Genomic DNA, 20282 nt, shown 5'->3' with positions numbered 1-20282 from the left:
TTGGTACAACAGCATAACTGTAACCATATGAACATAGAGACCTGGCTTCGGTTGTATGTGTGTGCGTGTGTTTCTACGTTTTTAGGCTTTGTAAACCAACGCAGTTTTTACGCGTTTCAATAATTTTTTGCACCGGCAAAACTAAAAGAAAAAAAACTGCAAAACAGATGAAACTCGTTTCTATCGTTGTTACAATTTTCAATTTTCTCAACTTTTTCTGAGCTACAACAACAGCAACATAGGCTGCTCTATGTTTATAGCTGGGCGTGCTGTTGCATGTTGTTGCTAATGTTATTATTATTGTTGTTATTTATTTTTTATTGCTGCCACACAAATTTTGTACTCAAAGCGTATAAATAAACGCAAATAATACGAAATTGAAACAGTTTTTAGTGCGTTTTTGAAAACGTTTGATCAACGAGAACGAAAAATATTTTGTTGGCTGTCGAAGTGCAAAACCTTTTCTTTGCTTACAAACAAAGCTAAATTAAAAAGTAAAATCATACATTTTTAAATCAAAAGTTAAGAGTTATTATTTCAAATCAAAAAATTTACGAGCGCTTACAGAAAATTATTCAAAAGTTAAATTGTGCATTAAAATGGCTTTAAAGGTATGCAAATAATTTGAAGTGTTTCTTTTATTGCTTTTGTTGTGAAAGAACATTTTTGAAAAGGACTTGACTGAATGTACATACATATGTAATGAGTGAAGAGATAATATGATATGCGGTTTTTATGTGGAAGGAAAATTGATGAAATATGTAATTTGAATTAGAAGTAAAATAATTGCAGAAAAACTCTGCACTCATTAAGATTAACTGCGATTTTATTAGGTAGCAGAAGCCTGGAGAAGAGTGGACATCATTTTGATTGCTAAAGTAGGCAAACTGAGCTCCTCATCATCATCATTAATTGGCGCTCCACCGCCTAAGCGGTGTTGTGTCTCAGAACTCAGTGGAAATCTTCCCCTCCTCTACTTTCAAACTGCAGTGTACACTGAAATATTCTTCGTGCACCCGCATAACATGACCAAGCCAGCGAAGTATTTGAGCTTTTATTCTCTGCATTATACATACCAATTCTAAATATTCTCGCGGAATTTTGTTCTCGCGAATTTTTTATTCTCGCGGAAAAATTCCTCCAATTCTTTTCTCCTAGGGAGAAGAAAAATTGGGGAATAGGAATTTCGAATTTTCGAAGTCAGCTGTTTTGTCATTTGAAATTTCATTGCGCATTTCTTATTTTGTTTAAATAATTGAAAAGTTTAATTATTGTTGCGAATTTGTTTGAAATTAAGAAATAAGGTATAAACAATGCACATTATTGCATTTCATGTGGTATTCACTGAAATGAGTAATGAATTGGTGCCACAGCAACATCAACAGAGGAGCATAAGAAGAAGACGGCGGGATAACACAAATCCGTCGGAGTTGCCTGCTTTCATTCTGCAAAGTAATTTTCTGGCGGCCACGTCGAGTTGAGTTCGCCTTTCGCCATATGCCAAAATCTACTTAAGCCTTCCTAAAAAATCCTTGCGCAATTTCTGGATGGCTGCATCAAATATACAAAGAGCTCTTCCGTTGCTTATGATATACTTTTCGACTTAAAATAATGAATAGTGGTTGTTGTTGTTGTTGTATTAACAGTGAGAAAATTGTGGTAGAATGTAAATACATATCTTAGCACAAATTTGTACAAATAAGTGTTCTTTCTTAAAAGAACGAATTTCCTTTTTTATTTTTATTTATTTATTTTGATGCATTCCCTTTAATTTAACTAGTGAAAATCTCCTATGAAATGGCAAAGAAATCTCCCTCTCCCTCACATTCATAATACCTACTTTTCTCCCATAACCGGTTTCCTCATTGTTGAGAATAGGAGGAAAGGGAGAAGTGAAAAACTCACAAGGAATTTTTATTTAGAATACGAGGAATGTGAGAAGGGAAAAAACTCGCACGGAATTTTCGTTTAGAATTGGGCTGATATTCAAACCCAAGTAAAGTTCATATAGCTCGTCATTATAACTACGTCGCGACTTGCTGTTGGCATCATTGAGAACGCCATAAGTCTTCCTGAGAACTTTGCTTTTCAATACGCCTCTAGCCGTATAGTCATCTTTCGACACCGTTCATGATTCCGAGCCATATATTAGGACAGGTATGATGAAAAACTTGTAAAAGCGTAATTTTAGTTCGTCCTGTGAGGTTTTTACTTTTCAATTTCGTACTAAGCTCAAGTAGTCTTGAATTTTTATCCGTCAACAGAGACGTGCCTGTCAAGGTGGGAATGCGCCGATTCGTTCTTGAATGACAAAAAGTCCTTCGTCTTGTCCTCATTTACCGCAATACCCACCTTTTTGTCTCTTTATCTAATCAGGAGCAAGCAGAAAATACAGCGCGTTTATGAAGGCCAATGTAGTGTATTAAGGAAAATTCAACGAAGACCTCTACGAGTTTTAAATGAGTATGAGTATAAGCAGCGAATATCGACACGGAATTTGAGGTGTCAGCAGAGCAAAGCACATACATATGTATGTTTTCCTCCAGTCGCTAAGAAAATATTGAGGAAAATTGAATTTCTCTTGGTGATCAAAATTGGTGTAAGTTAAGTAAGAATGACTAGCGTGTTGGTGGGGTGACATAAGGGCAACGGGCAAATGGTCAGTTGACGTTAAGACCACTTCTAATGGTCACAAGGTCACTGGATTTTATGACCACTTCAAATGGTCAGAGGGATAATTGACTTTACGAGCTTTCTTAATTTGACTTCATATCCAATCAGGAAATTTCCGGTCGACCATTTCGGAAAAAGGACCATATTCATATACGGTTATTTAAGATCAATACAAAAACAGTTATTTAAGATCAATACAAAAATCCCGCAGGACGGGATCGACGTTCAGTTGATTGTGTACGTCTTATTCCAAAGGAATCCTGACCAGCCCAGCTTTCAATCACATTTCTGACTGGAGTCAATTACGGCATTAGTAAAAGGCGTGCAGGTGAAAATTTGGAATACAAAGTTCTTAACTTTCAGCTGAATTAGTTCTTCTCAGAGAGGGCCTCATTGGGCCAGTTTTTCATCCGAATCTTCATTAGAATGTGATCAAGATATAGGAAAAAGAGCGCAATTAGATTGAAAAAATATAAAGCGATAACCATAAAACATAACTGTAGTGCAATTGATTGGAGAAAAAAGAGCTGACTGTAACAATTTGACATTTTAATCATTACAATATTGACGTTGTGACCATTTAATGTGGTCATAACTTCAATTGACCTTGTGGTCATTTCGAAGAGTGTTTCAGCGCGTTAAGCATGTCATCCAACCACATGGAGTATTGGTGGTGCGCCATTTTAGCTTTTCTGACCTCGTCTTTTAACCTTTGCTAAGGCGTATGTTGTGGAATGATCTCTACGAAAGCCATACTGACACGTGAGCTGAATCTCCGTCATCTTCAAAAGTTACTGCCCCTCATTATTTCGGGAGAAATTCTATAAGTTTTCCAGGAATCTTCTTGGACTTTTGACATTAGCATCAAGTGCGCTATCTTACACCTAGCGGAAAGACAGTCCCTCTTTCAGGCGTTTGTTGTAAAGCTTTGGGCTGTTATTACTTCTATTATTGTATGTTTTATTGGAAGACGCTCTCAATTTTATTTGTGTGTATTGGAAGAAGCTTTCAATTTTCAATTGTAAGTATCTACGTGGAACTCAAATCGCACGTTTTTTGGCCTGTTAGGCCCTCGGTTGAGAATCAGATTTTGTACGTGCGATACACTCCGTATTATGCTACACTATAAGAGAGCGCATCAAGCTTAATGTCTCTTCGAGTTGCGCCATGCCGTGTTCTATGTCCATCGACACGTTTTTCTGTTTTGCTGCAGCAGCATTAATACTGCTCAGCATCGTTCTTGTGTACTCGAGGAGGCCACATTGACTATTCCTTCTCAGCACTACACGGCTCAGGAGAGTTTATCGCCCGTCGCTTGCATCAACTGGCTGTGCAGTGGTAGGTATCGTCCGGGATGTCCCTTCTTGCCTTCTCAGTGAAGTATCCTAAGTCAGTGATTGCTCAGAAAATTGTTACGCTACCAGTTTCAATACCGGGGATCGGTTGTTGCTAGTTCGAAAGACGGGTTTACGGTTGATTTTACCGATGTTATTGCTTTTAGTTGTTTTTGTTTTTTTGGGAAGAACAAGTAGAACAACCTTTTTGACGAGGTGTAACTCTCGACTACTATTCAGCCAACCCATAGCAATATTTATATTAACGTGTTTCCAATGGTCGCGCGCAGGAAATTACTGGACTCTTTCCTGAGGATTCTAATTGAAGTTTTAAAGTGGCATCCACTCGCCTTGCTACCGAAATTCAGTGTGTATGCATGGTCTTTTGCCCTCCTATATGTCCGCTATTGGTCGAAGTCTGCTTGTTGATTTTCGTAGCTTACCTTCTACAATCTTTTTACGATCCGCCACCTTCTGACCCCGGTGGAGAGGTGAGTTCAGCCTTCATCGTTGTTATTATTTTATATTTTTTAGACAGAGTCTCTTTCGGAATGGTTTGATGTTAGTGCGATTCATGAGTACGGAGTTTGTCGCACCTCAAGCTTCACGGTTTGTTTCAAAAGCTCAAAATTTCTCTCCGTGTATTTTATACTTATTTACTGGCATCGTCTTTAAAGCATGTCTCCGTACATCTGAATGTGAGTATACAAATCTTATTGTACCGAATAGACTTTGTCCTTCGTAGTCCTCTTTAAATATTGTACTTTCTATCGATTGAAAGTCAACGCCAGTAAAATGTGTGAAAAACAGAAAATCAATGCAACAACAAAAATCATGCGAAGTTGGTGCAAGAATGTAAATCTTTCATAGAGTTTCAAAAGTCAGTGGACGCCAAGTCGTAACGGTTGTTTGCTTTATTTTTTAAGTTTGCGTTTTCTCGTTTTGCAGGATTTTCGGAAATTCTTTTCGTTTTATTTTGCACCCACATTTTTCCGGAAACTTTTCTTTTGAATTATTTACTTCTGGTATTTCTTGTCGTTTTTTCTGTCCGCATTTAATTTCTAGAATTTGTTGTTTGGTTTGTTTGCTTTTTTAGTTTTATTTAAAGTTGGTTCCCAACTCTGACTTCGTCCAGCAGCTTTCATTGATTTTCGCAACGACGCATTTTCTTAGGAATAATTTTTGCTTCAATGAAAAGTAAGCTGCATTAAAATCTATAAGGTTATTTTTTCTTCGCTTTTGATGGCTTTTGAGCGGTTGACTGACCGACGCATAAGAAAGAGGATTACGCTGAAGTAGTCTTACAATATGTGCGTCGTACAAGAAATACAAGGGATAGCTTAGCTGGCGATAAGCTTTAGGACACTGACTGAGATCACAGTTCATGGAACAAGCGAGGTGGGTCATGGAACCAACACGTAGGGTGTCCACGCAAATCTGGCCCAATTTGGACGAAAAGAAATCGCAGTCGGTCATATTTCTTAATCGCCTCTCAATTAGCCCATTATTGGATATTCTAACAGTCTTATGGGCGCCGATGGGGCTCATATGGGCCTGCAAACAAAGGACTTCTGCACAGCAGCTGCAGAGACGAGGAAGACATAGAAATCGTAGAGTATTATCTATGCCATTGTCCCGCCCTGTCGAAGACCAGGTACCGATGTCTTCACAGACACTTCTTTGGGTGCATTGCGGAGCTAGAATCCGCAAACGTAAACGAAATTCTGCGCTACATTAGGGCAAACGCTTTGGTTTAGCTGGTTTGAATCACATTCAACAGAAGGGGAACTAGGGCTCCTAATTGCCATCACAACGGGCCACAATGGCCTACGTGAGTCTCCGCTTGGGCAGCGGAGGCGGTCACTTTGAACTAACCTTACCTACTAACATTCCATTTTAGAAAATGGAGAAGACCTCACATAGATTCAATGTGTCCATAGTGTTACTAGAAATTGTTTGAAGATCAAACGGAAACAAAAACCAATTAGGTACCGGGACTTATGTTATAGAGTAACTTCGTTTACTTGGCAAACACTAATAGATTTTTAAGACCTAGCTTAATTCCTGCCTCGAGATCTGATAAATCTGCTGCCTTGGCTTCGGAAGCGTAGGACACGAACACAAAACATTTTCAATCGTTTCTTACTACAGTTCGCACTTCCTTCATCGGTTGTTACTGATGAGGCATAACTCATAAGACTTAGGCACCATCTTTGTTTTAAGACCGCGATGCACGATTGTCTATTTGAATTTTAGTCATAAATACTTGGTATTAGGATAGGATTAGCTCTTAGCCGTTAATGTTTGGGTTGCAGATTACAAATTTATAACTCGCCGATAACACTCCGAAATCTGTAAAGGGGCGTTACGCGAGGCACCAAACCTTGCGCACATCACGCTCCCTTGGGTAGATGGTCACAGGAATATTTATGGCGACGAAAATGGGGATGAACTGGCAAAGGTGGGTGCATAGTAGGGCATCTCTGAGACAGTCTCGGTGCACCAGCTACTTTCAGGACTAAGGAAAGCGCAATTTGCTATTGCGACTTTATGGATACTTGCAAAATCACTTAGCACCGAATAAGTAAAGGAAAGAGATAATCAGGTTTACATCCACCATTACGGAACACTGGCCGTTTGGTCCATATGCGCAAAGAATGGGAATCCCCTTTACCGGCAGGTGCAGGAGCTGTAGAGTGGACAGTTGTAAGTAAATAAAAATAAAGTAAGTAGATAGTCACCCATTTAATCTGTGAGTGTCCAGCCTTGGCGAACATGAGGTTCGAAACTTCAGGCAGTTTTGTGCTAGCCGACTTAGGGGCGCTGTCAAAATGCTCCATAGAGAAGGTTTATTGATCTAACCAAATAGTTTGAGAAAACGCGCATGGTACATTAAGCAATTGGTTCCAGGAGCATGTGATTTTAATTGGCGCTTACAGCGCTACTTGAGTTCGGCCTTTTCGGCCGGAAAACACATCAACTAACCAGCTAACAAATTGAAATTTTTAATTAAAACATTTTTGATGTTATATTTATAAATTTTCGACAACAAACCGATAACTCATCGATAACAAAGAGATAACACGCCGATAACATCCGTATAACATCGATAAAAAACAGACAAGTTTTCGCTAAAAAATCTTAAATTTTTCGACCACTTTTCGATAACTCTTCGATGGTGGCCACCATGGTGTGTTGGTAACGTGCTCCGTCCACCAAACCAAAGACTCTTGGTTCACGCCCCGAGCAAATCAACATCAAAGATTTATAAACAAGTTTTTTCAATCAGAGAAAAGTCTTTCTAGGCGGGGTCGTCTCTTGGCAGTGTTTTACAAACACTCGTAATGTATTTCTGCCATGAAAAGCTTGTCAGTGAAAACTCATCTGACTTGCAGATGCCGCTCGAAGCCGTCGTAAAACATGAAGGTCTCGTAACGCCTATTCGTAGAAAACATTTAAAGGAAGCATGACGCAAATTGGAAATCGATATCTACTTTTTAACAAACCGATAAGTCATCTAGACGGGTGTTGCCGATAACCACTCGTTAAAATTTCGATAAGAAATTTATAGCTTTGAGTCCGGTTTCGGTTCCAGTCCCGGTCTTGCTTTCTCATCTCTTCTTTCCTCTCTTTTCCTTTCCTTTCCTTTCCTTTCCTTTCCTTTCCTTTCCTTTCCTTTCCTTTCCTTTCCTTTCCTTTCTTTTCCTTTCTTTTCTTTTCTTTTCCTTTCCTTTCCTTTCCTTTCCTTTCCTTTCCTTTCCTTTCCTTTCATTTCCTTTCTTTTACTTTCCTTTCCTTTCCTTTCCTTTCCTTTCCTTTCCTTTCCTTTCCTTTCCTTTCCTTTCCTTTCCTTTCCTTTCCTTTCCTTTCCTTTCCTTTCCTTTCCTTTCCTTTCTTTTCCTTTCTTTTCCTTTCTTTTCCTTTCCTTTCCTTTCCTTTCCTTTCCTTTCTTTTCTTCCCATCACTACCACACATTGCGCTTACAATTACTCTGTTCTGACATTCTGTTGTCCCCCATAGATCATATAATTCCTACATGTACGTACTCTATCCACATTTATATTCTGTACAAAACGAAGAACGAGGGGCAGCACAGTGAATACAACTTTTCTTGTAGGGAAGCTTTTTTGGATCTGTGTAGTAAACACATTTTGTTAAGAGTTAAAAATCACTTCAATATAATCTTCAAATATTTAGCCTAGTAATATTACTTCTTTAATACAGTCTCAACATTGGCCCCTACGAGTGAATAAACACAACCACAACACACCCGTCTGGACAAATATTTGCAAATACTTACCTTAATTGGCACTCACATTGATGAGTGAGAAGAAGAAGAAATCAACAACGCACTCAAGTACTTTGACATTTACCTCTAGCACTAACTTTCCTCATAATACCCGCAAATGCTGACACTTGGCAATAAAAATAAAAGTTATTACCGGCTTCGACCGCTATCGTCAAGTATTGAAAGTAGTTGAGTTTAAAAGTGCATTTGTTTTGCGTTTTAAGTGCAATATTTTGACACTTGAGCAGGTACTTAAGAATGTGTACTTAAAAATTTATTTATGTACAACGGTGGAAGTACAGTATTACTGAGACAATAACTTATCAATCATGTTTTGTTTATGTTAATGCTGATATAAAATGGCAACACTTTTTTGCAAAATATTTTTGAAGTAAAAGATAAATGTAACACAAAACGTGAGTACTAAACACTCGTGTAGTTTTTAAATTAACTAGAGCTTGCTCAGGGGTGGAAGTTAGACTATATAAAGAAGCAGTAATAGATAATTTCGGGCTTTTGGAGAAGATGTTCGTTGCCTTCTTATCTGTAACAACTTATACTGGGTTGTCGTCAATCTCCTTTCCATATCTCAACTTCATAGCTGTCGTGCGCCGTCTCGAATCTGTTGCGGTATCGAGAGCTCCTCGCAGCTAGACTTCTGCCGTCGAATTGTTTTCAACTTCATTCCACTACCCCAGCGATCACATCTCAGCCGCACTCTCTCTCAAGCATTGGAAAATAACATTGTCCAGTTGTGATAAGGGCCCGTTAATTCGTTGCATGGTTGGCTCGTTTTTTTTTTACATCAGAAGCAGTGTCTAGTGCGTTTCATGATACCAGTATTCCATACAAAAGGATCGGCTTGGCCACCATACAATACAGCAAGGGCAAAGTAGCAATACATAGCGGCTCCCGTGCGGAGGAGGTCCAGAAAAGGAGATATAAAACACTCCTTGTAGCGTGCCCCTCATTCCCTTGCGGTATAAGAAGAGGTATTAGCTCCAGTTTTAAATCAATCTGCATTTTTCCATCACGGAAGATACAAAAGTTTCCCTTACGCGCTCCAAAACAGACCAACATCGCATTAAACTAGCTAACATTGAAAATGTTTTAGTTTTACAATCCATGGCAGCGAAATATGAACACTTTTACGATTTTGCAACAATGTTAATTAAAAGTTTTATTATTACACATCCTTTGCACTGGAACGGCAAAAAATAAAAAAGTAGAGAACATGTGTCGCAGTACGAGAAAATATGCAAAACTTTGCTTGTTTCGAGGTAAAATATGCATACAACATTTTTTTTTCTGTTCAAGGGGCAAAAGGAGCGTAGGGGAGAAGTTAAACTTGTTTCCCATGCGAAGCTGGTTAAGCTTTAATCGTTAGCATGCCTGATCACTGGACAGGTCAAAAGTAGTTATTCCAAATAGTTGGTTGCGTACAAATATCACAAATGGTGAGACCATAGAGGTACGATGAGTAGGCTTAGATTAGCATGTGAGGATTAAAGTATTATCGGCATAGTCGTTACAATTCTCTCTAAATTGATAAGAGTCCAACCTATGTGCTACAATCTTCATAAATTAGTTGCGCCAGTACGATAGGCGTGTCAAGGTAGCTGTTGTTGTTGTGTTAACGATGAAGACAATCCCTGAGGGTTTTGGCAAGTGCTATAGTTATTGATGACCCTTTGTCGGATATAGATACTGTGGGCTAGTACAACAAATGGTGCTAGTTACCAGAACGTATCGGTAACGCTACCCGAAACCCTCGGGGAGTGTCTTTATCGTTAATACCACAAAAACAGTAATCTCGGGAGCGATTAAAATGACCACATTAAACCTTCTGGGCCATACCGCCTTAACACTCCGTGTGTACGCTGATCACTGCGACTGATATTTCCAGGCCATTTCCAGCCAACTTAGCTTTTGCAATTTTCCAACTCTATGCTGATTGATTTTTTTGTCTAGTGCCTTCCACCAGACGAGAGCTCCCACACGTTAGTCTTGGTTGAATGACTGTGTGTTGTACATGCCATAGAATAATAAGCAGTAAAGTCCATATTCGTTGGATATGACGCTGAGTTCTTCATACAGCTTGTAAGTAAGTATTATGTGGGAATTATTTTGGCTAAGCCTAAACGGATAAAAGGTTATGAAGCGACGAGGTGAATCCCTGCCTTCAACCACTGCCTCCGGTCGAGCAAAAAATCCCGCTTCAGCTTGCGATATTCAACTGCCACGAATTTTATCGATGCTGATACAGCATAGCCGGTGCGATTCCGAACCAGCGCTTTAAGATACTAGTCCGATATAGGGCACAATTCAATATGACTCTATTATGTATTGCACCTTCAAAGCCGTCCTACAATCCCAATCGTCAGCAATTTGGTGTCACAAGAGTACTAGCGGAAATCTCCACGTTAGGGAAGTTGTCAGGCCTGAAAATGTCCTATTGAGTGTGTTGTTAAGATTGGGAACAGTCGTGGTGGAGGCGGTCACATCTGCTCTGCTACAATCGTGTATTCTTCGAACACTGCGCGATCTAGAGCTCGAATGATTGTGTTGTTTGCTGAGTACCATTGATCATATCACCTTAATATTACTTCTCTTCACAGCACTTACTCATACCATGTGCATACTTTGCACATTTTGAATTGTACTCTAAGATTAAATCCATTTTAATCGATTTGCTATATATTTATTTAATGGTTTTTCTCCCTCTACTCCTTTCAGGTTATTTTTGTAATTACAGCATTGATTGCTTGCGCGCATGCCAAACCCGGTGGTCCAGCGGCTTACTCCATATCCGCACCCAGTGCCGATCACGCTTCGGTGGGTAATACACAAGAACATACCGTTAAGGGACATTATGGCCAATCATCACAATCGGACTATTCCAGTGCTGTACAAACGGCGCACTCACAATCGCATGTGCAACGTTCTAGTACAAGTAACGACGCAGGTGTTGCACCGCACATTGGTGGTAAGTGCAGATATCATAATTGAAGTTAAAACATATTTTAACTTAAGTCTGAAAATTTTTTAAATATTAAATTAACAAAAAACATTTTTTTTTATTTTTGCACACTAATTAAACACGCTTCTTGCACATTATCACTTTTCTCACTCTTACAACTTTTGCACTATTTTTCACATTTTCTGCACTTTCGTTTGCTTTTCTTTTTGCACCACATAACATTTCCGCTATTCGCACACTTTAATTCAATTAAAATCTGCACAAAACATAAAAAATAAAAAAATAAAAAATCGGAAAACACAGAAGGTCATGTGATCGCCGCCGCTGCACCCGCCATTTATGCCTCACATGGTTACACCGCACCAGCAGCCTCTTATGCAGCACACGGTTACACAGCGCCTGGTTATGCTGCTCCCGCGCTCTCGCATGGCTTCGCTTATGCCAGCCCAATTACTTATCATGCTCCGTCTTATAGCTATCAAGCAGCACCTGCACCCGCTCTGCATTATTCCGCTCCATCTTATGGACATTATGCTGCACCTTCTGCTTCTTACTCACATGGTTATGTGGCCGCGCCAGCTGCAACTGTGAAATATTCATCGGCACCATCTTATGGTATGTAGAGTTTTGGAAATGCACTTATGCGGTTCTAACGAATAGTAAATGTGAAATAGTTGCGTACTAACTTGGATGAGGGTTCATTTTGATTTACTAAATATTATAGCTTATGCTCCATATGTACATTACATCAGACAGCACGAAACCGCCAAGAGTTCGGTACTTGATATTCGCTAGGGCAGTAATTATCCTAAATATGTATTTCTTATAGGAATCCATTTTTAATAGCGGGTTTCTTGAGATATGTTAAGTATGTAAATTTTTATTGATGTAGAAGGTCGATGCACTGTGGTTGCCTTAGTCATATCTAACGATGCACCTGCCTAGTTCATCCGCCTTAAAATTGATGTCAATATTCCTCTGACCCGGAACCCACGTGAGTGTAATAATTGCCAAGGTTGCTGCATCGCACAGCACCTTCTAACAATAAGGAAGCAAATGGTCAATCCAACGGCATGAGCGCTGCTTTGCTGTCTAAGTATATGCATACCTCTCGCCCACTTAAATTATTCTCCAACAGGAGGAAATAATCCCTTTCTATTCCTGGTAGCTCTGCTTGGAAGATACAAGGTGATTTTGGGAGACGAATGAAGACTGCGATTTCTCGCTGTTTGGAAAAGATCCTTGCAGCAACACCACATACCATTTTCGACCTCTCAGTATAGAGCAAAGTGATATCCTCTTATATAACATGTCGGCTGACTAATCTATTCTCAAGGGTAGCCTCACCTTAAAGTGCTTGTCAAAGTTCAATGTGTGCGAAAGATAGCCTATTGTGGAATTCACATCGGGTAGCCTTCTTAGAATATGGCCATAATGGTTCTCATACCAGTACCTAGACACCCTTAGTCGAATGGCTGGGCCAATAGCTGTTAGACGTATGTGAAGGTCCAGTAGCAGCTCGTTAAGGATAAAATTTAACGCGTTTATTTGACCTAATCCAAGCGCTACTGTTACCCATTTACAGGCTGCGCGATGTACTTTGTCTAGTTTTTTATGTTATATTGCCTGTTTAGGGCTGAACGCTACACTAACCGTACCAATGGGTGGGTCTTTTGACCGCTGTGTAAAGTCACATTATACATTTTGGTGGTCAACCCCAGTTTCTGCTAGAAATTGTCTTGCACGAGTGGTACGCGATTTACGCCTTTTCTACTCTTCTTCGCATATAGACTTTCCAGAGAAAGCCTATAACCCATGTCACGAAGCCTGATCAATTACAGGACAAAACCCGCCTTGCCAGCAATATAAATCGAATGTATGTTGAGCATGACATTCCCTGCTGAGGTAGGCTTCACTACCATTTCATAAAGTCAATACTTAGTGAGAAACCCCTGCAGTAGTACAAGGCAATCAAGGTCTCCGCATTTAATCTCCAAGATAGTTTATATATAGTCCCGTCCACAGATTCTTAATCCTATCAGAAAGTACCAATGGTACACCCTCACTATAGGGTGTTGTGAATACGGAGTTCTCGTATCTCGTTGTAAAAACAGTCAGCTTTGTTTCTCCACGGTTCATTGCCAGATTATAAGGCCCGGCCCTCCTAGTCACGGAGTTCAGATAGCCCTTCAAAGTATCGCGGAGAGTATCCAGAAAATTTCCCCTGACAATGGTTGCTCAGTATGGGCCTCCACTTGACAGCCACTACCTTTAAGCTCCACCAGAATCTTGTTTGCTACAACAACCTAGAGTAGGGGATATAGAACAGCCCCCTAAGACGTACGTCTGCATACCGTTCTTTAGACTGTGGCCGCTCCCCATTCTGCTTTGACGTTTTTGTTGCACTTGATACCTAAGCAAACTAGGGGAATTACCAAAGGACGTAGGATACGATGCTCCAGTATCAAGAAAGGCGACAAGAAAAATTATTTCTATTTTAGGGACCCTCTTTTTGCTTGACAAACAAATGGACAGCCACGTCCGTTCCCTTTGGCAAAGCATTTTTGCTCATTTACAAAAGCTTCACATGATGATTGTTCAATAATGTGCGAGGTATTTCCAACTTTATTTTCCCTTATAAAGTCGGCTAGTGGAAATAAACAAATTCATTAAATGTCTTATAAAGCCATATAATATCTATATTGACGCAAAACGGTCATTACAAACTTATCTATTTACCCAAATGTTGGTCAGACAGTCTTTAGAAAAATTTCCACTCATCTCGTTGTAAGATTTCCTGTCATTGCCACATGCCTCAAAGTATACTACAAAGCGTCAGACGCATTTGATGCTAAACATAATCCAATACAAGCAAGTACATATATACAAAGCGTCTGTAGTGTTTGAACTTTGAAGATGTTCTTCTACAGGTGAATCATTCTAAAAATTCTAACAATCGCTTGAAGCGAAAGAAACGCTTGAGTTGGTTTACATGTACATAGTATACTTTTGTCATGTCAATATATTTTAAATGTAGCATGGTTTGAGGCGCATATTGAGTTGCAAAGTGAAACGTACATATATCTAGATAGTGTAGTGTATTTAATTGAACTTCTTCTATTGTTTACGACAACGTGACCCTATACAACATTTGGCTGGTACTAGGACAACATCAAAAAATAATCAATCATTATTTATGTTTTTTTTTATCTTCCATTGGTTGTTGTCCCTTGGGCAGCTGTTACTTGCCCTCGTATTCATAGTACTATTGTCGCTGCTGAAATTGCTTCATGATTTGATATAACAGTGAGTGATTTTATTGTTATTCGTTGTTACTTTTGATTTTCCATTTACTGTCGCCAGCTAACGGATTCTGGCAGCATGTGACGTTGAACATTCACTAAGTTATCAACAAAAGATACCTAGAAGTATGCTATACTAACAAGCTGTGACATTTACGTCTTGAAAGGAATTGTAGGTGTAGTAGTTTTAGATGCTATTGTTTAATATTACTTGCGATTTTCAGTCTCATATCATCAACCCACATTTTTTGGGAATCATTTTTGCTAAATATCTGCAAATAACTAAAAGGAGCCTTGAAGTATGCAACCGCTAATAGTCATATTATTGGAATAGTTTGGCGACGGCAAATTGGAATATATTGAAATTGTTGCAGGTCGGTTAATTGCTGTGATACCTGGATAATAAGAACACGAGCATAAGCGATGAAGCGGCTAGTGTCCCGTAATTGGGTCGGTGATCGTTAAAATTTCTTTTCTTGACCTAGAACCTGAGGACCTGCAAACTCTGTTCTTATATTATTGTAAGTCGTGGAAGTTTGCTTGGTTATCCTGCAAGCGCCAGAGTAGTTGGAGACCGCTTTCTCCTAGAATTTGCTATGTACGTATGTTACTTTTGATTGATTTGAATGATTATGAATATTAGCTGCTTCCTTAGCATTCAGCAGCGCCCCTGCTTTTGCAAGTTCGCTTGCCTTCTCATTGCCCTTAATGTTCCTGCTGCGACCAGAAACTAACAGAAAATTGTTTCTTCGCACCTCGCTCTCCCTCGAGATTGCCCTTGAAGTGAAATTTAACTTTGGAAATAAGTCAAAACTTAGCGATGGCGTGTGTTAATCTATAGTATAACACTGTAGCTACACTGCATTAAATTCCAACAGTGAGACTCACGAAACTTACTGTAGAACAAATTGCAGTTGCACTTAGATAAAGATCCAGAGGAAGCTGGCTTAAGGACACATTTAGTGCGACAATTGGACATGCCCTTTGTGCATCTGTTACCATTTCGAAGACAGATCGCTCTAGTTAATTCATTGTATTAATATTGTATTGCATGTCCATGGCCGATCAGCATACTAAAGTCCCATTTGTTAGTATTGGTTGGGTCTGACGGCGGACGTATATATTCACATAATGAGATCGGGGCTTAAACCTCTTCTAAACAGTCCTTACTCAGGCAGTTCATACGTGTCTATGTCAGATCAAGTCATATGGGGTACACAGCACTTATAACCCCTCCTCATCCCATCACATTCGATAGAAGTCATCTGATACAACTTACCGATTGTAGACTGTTATCATAGAAACCAGTTGACCTGGTGAGATATCGCGCTTTCAGAATCCATCTGCCATTTTCTTTTCTGTTGAAAGAAGCAGTAGCCTGGTACTTGCACGTAACAAAACGAGAAGGGATGTTCTTCAGCCGGTACATCTCAAACTTATCAGGGTACAGGGTAGGGTTCTACCGGTTTATAGAACACACAACTTATCGCAAATCTTGACAACCTGAGCTCTATCACCCCACAGCTTTGTTACAAAATTGGCGGTGGTCTGTTGTTGCCATCAATTAAAGCCTCTTGTTGATAGTGCTTGGCAACGTCACTAAAATATCGTTGTGATTTGTGGTTCATGCATTTAACATTTGAGTTGCTCTCACTGCGACTCAAAGGTATTATTAATTTGAATCGGTTCTTGATGTAGTTCGATGTTTTCAGTTGAAGATTTTGAACTTTGCAATCATTCTTTTGAAACGCCAGAAATCCTTGGAGCCATTAGAGGCATCTCCATTTAGAATTTCTTCCCTTATTATTATTATGCACCCATTGATACTTAATTTTTCTGTTATTTTTTCCTTTTTCTTGGATAGTGATTCCTTTTTTAAATGCAGGAGAGCGAAGAATTTGTTGCTGTGCACTATAGCTGGTACCCCCTGGGATATGATTTACTCTTGTTACCGCCCTAAACAGTTGGTATCGTTTACTAAACCTACATAAAATTCAGTGTAGATTGCATACTTTTAGGCGACATATTTTAGCGTTAAAGCTTTAGCAGTAATCATTTCCAGAATTCGTGCACAATCCTCGGTTGACGTTAGCTTTTGATTGATGTTCGCTTCCGGCGCATGCTGTTCGCCTCTAGCATTTTGGTAGATGTTTCGTTAAACGCCTGTCCATCCGCTTCCATCGCCTCCTCTGTTTTCTATAGTAAAAGTTGTCTGCGCAAAATTTTGCTTTTTTATCGTTGCTGCTGTCATGGCTCATCGTCTCTCTGTACTTTTGGAGTCACATTTCAACAAATAAAATGATAAAAATCAACTACAAATACAACAGTGATAGTGCTTGTTTATTTCTATTAGTTGTTGGTTTTACTTTTTGTCTGCTGCCTGGGGGAGTTCTCGTTACCTATGGGGAAAGTGTTTTTTGCTTTGCTGGAGTTTTTAAATTTTTTTGTTGAGTAAACTGTTGAAGGATTATTTGTTGTTTGTGTGTTATTTTTTGGAATATTAAGTTTTTTTGTGTAAAGCTAATTTTTCACTGGAGCACATTATGTGTGTAGGGGCTGAGAGACGTTGAGTTAGGTCAGTGAAAAAAATATGCTTGTATATATTTATACTAAATATTTGAAATCGTTTTAAAATAACTTTAAAGTGTTCGAGAAAATGCATGGCGTAAGTAATGAAAATTGTTGTAAATAACTTAAAGCGATGTGCTGAAAATGCGTCTCGATGAGAATTCCTAATTTGAAAGCATTTTTTTTTAGGCATGTAGTAGAAATTTTATGGTTATTTTAAAGGCTATTCATAAAACTTGAACTAAGACTCTAATCAAAGAAGACTGATTAATTTCTTTCTATGCTTATTATTTAAAAAATTTTTTTTTTGAAAACGAAGTTTTTGTTAATATTTGTATGAAAACTATCTGATATCAGTGGCTCAGCTCCTACTGGCCTAATTTTTCGCCGGCAATAAGAAAAAAAAGTTGCCGTCTATGACTTGGGTTCCAGTTATGTTTCTGTTGAACTCATATCTCATACTCCGCTAGTATCGAGGCTCTTACACGAATGCACTCTCAGTCTTGCAATATCGAGATTTTGAATAAAAAATGAAAATGGCGTCCAAAGTCGGGCTCACTTATGTCGATTTCATCGCTGATTGCAGCTAACTAACTACAATTGAGTTAATAAGAATAGCTTTGTCAAAATCACTACAAGTCGTAACCGATTTTTTGAATAGTAGCATCGTGCGCCTACAAACACTAACCCGGTGGTAGACCAGTCAAGTTAAAAAAGAGAATGGAAAATTTTAAGAAAATACTTCAGCAAAAATGAAGAAGACACTGAGGTATGTTTGCAAGAATGATACTGTGCGTACAAGCTATCCCGTAAGCAATATAACACAGAACAGGAAGTCCAACTGATAGTGGATAAAATGCATAAGACACGGTAAAATAAAATAAAATAGAATAAAATAAAATAAAGTAAAATAAAATAAAATAAAATAAAATAAAATAACCTAAAAAAAATTAAAATAAAATAAAATAAAACAAAATAAAATCAAATTAACAAAATAAAATAAGATAAAAAAATAAAATAATAAAATTAAATAAAATATAATAAAATAAAATAAAATAAAAAAAAAATTAAATAAAATGAAATAAAATAAGATAACATAAAATTAAATAAACTAAAATAAAATAAAACAAAATAAAATAAAGTAAAATAAAATAAAAAATCAAATTAAACAAAATAAAATAAGATAAAATAAAATAAACTAAAATAGAATAAAATAAAATAAAATAAAATAAAATAAAATAAAATAATATAAAATAAAATAAAATAAAGTAAAATAAAATAAAAAAAATTAAATAAAATAAAATAAAATAAGCAAAAATAAAATAAAGTAAAATAAAATAAATTAAAACAAAATAAAATCAAATTAACAAAATAAAATAAGATAAAATAAAATAAACTAAAATAGGATAAAATAAAATAAAATAAAATAAAATAAAATAATGTAAAATAAAATAAAATAAAATAAAGTAAAATAAAATAAAAAATTAAATAAAACAAAATAAAATAAGAAAAAATAAAATAAAGTAAAATAAAATAAAGTAAAATAAAATATCAACATCAAATTAAAAAAAAAAATAAAATAAGATAAAATAAAATAAGGTAAAATAAAATAAAATGAATTGAAATAAAAAAAATTGAATAAATTCAAATTAAAATAAATGTTAATAAAAAAATTAAGTAAAAAAAATTAATTAAATAAAATAATGTAAAAAATCTTAAAAAAATTAAATAAAGTAGACAAAAAATTTAATCAAATAAAACTAAATTAAATCAAATGAAACCAAATATAAATACTGAGTCAAACAAAATAAACTAAAATAAATAAATAAAATAAATAAAATTAAATTAAATAAAGTTAAGTAAAATAAAATAAAGTAAACAAATAATAAAATTAAATAAATTTAGATCAAGCAATTGAAATAAATTAAATGCAATTGAATTAAATTGCACAAAATGAAATCGATTTTTAATCGATGCGTTATCCGCTTAATATCGAAAACTTTTGAATTTGTCGTCGAAAATTATCGATATGTTATCCATTTGCTATCGGACTGTTACCAAATTCTTATCGGAGTGTTATCGAGAAGTTTTTGGTTTGTTATAAAAAAGTTATAAATTACTTACCGAAAATTTGTCGATATATTATAAAAAGGTTTTAGGAAACATGTCGATTTGTTATCGTAGTCTTACTAATTTGTTATTGGTCTGTAACGGAAAAGCTATCGATTTTGATCATACAAAATAAATCGATTTGCTTTCGAAATGTTATCGAGTCATGCATGTTATCGATTTGCTAATGACGCCTCATCCGTTTGTTATGATAACTTTTTAACTTTAATATAAAATCGATGACAAATATGTAACCGATAAGAAATCAATACAGAACCGAGGGCTCGGAAATAACAAGATGATTACAAACCGATAAGTCACCGGTTACTTCTTATCGATAATAAGCCGACGAAGCCTGTCACAAAAATATCGAAAATATTTGTTTCTGATAAAGTTACCCCTGCTGTCGTTTTAGTTCAACCCCTGGGCGAGCTCTAGTAAACTGAAAAACATTACTTTCCCAGGCATACACCTATATGTTTACACATCGAAACTCAAAATGTTACATATACGCACCGGTACCCCTCTTTCCAGGTGCTACGAATATGTTTGCGTTCTGTGTCAGTTTTTAATAAAAGAACTTGCTCATATTTTTATACTCAGCTGAGCAGAGCTCACAAAGTATATCAATTTTGTTCGCATAACGGTACCCCGTAACGGCATAAACTAATTGTACTGATGTAGATATAGATCTATAGACTTCTATATATCAAAATGATCTGGGCGAAAAAAGAAATTCATTTAGCCATGTCCGTCTGTCCGTCTGTTCGTAAACACGATAACTTGAGTAAATTTTGAGGTATATTAATGAGATTTCGTATGTAAGATCCTGCGCACTCATCTCAGATCGCTATTTAAAATTAACGAAATTGGACTATAATTACGTCCACTTTTTCGATATCGAAAGTTTCGAAAAACCTTAAAAGTGCGATAATTCATTACCAAAGATGATGAAACTTGGTAGGTGGTTGACCTTATGATACAGAATAGAAAATATGTAAAATTTTGGACAATGGGAATGGGTGTGG

The 20282-nt window shown here is 37.1% G+C and overlaps 1 protein-coding gene across 1 annotated transcript in view; it reads left to right on the top strand.

The window, feature by feature from the left end:
• Positions 1-378: 378 nt before the first annotated feature.
• Positions 379-20282, top strand: part of LOC137251178 (cuticle protein 16.5) — a 33008-nt gene continuing 13104 nt past the window's right edge. The window contains exons 1-3 of the mRNA XM_067785336.1: positions 379-611; positions 11032-11281; positions 11579-11890. Of these exons, the coding sequence (XP_067641437.1) occupies positions 600-611; positions 11032-11281; positions 11579-11890 (574 nt within the window). The 5' untranslated portion in view covers positions 379-599. The remainder of the gene's footprint in view (positions 612-11031; positions 11282-11578; positions 11891-20282) is intronic.

Source organism: Eurosta solidaginis, chromosome 4 (assembly GCF_040869045.1).
Source record: "Eurosta solidaginis isolate ZX-2024a chromosome 4, ASM4086904v1, whole genome shotgun sequence".
NCBI lineage: Eukaryota > Metazoa > Arthropoda > Insecta > Diptera > Tephritidae > Eurosta > Eurosta solidaginis.
This window is presented reverse-complemented; position numbering and strand designations above follow the sequence as displayed.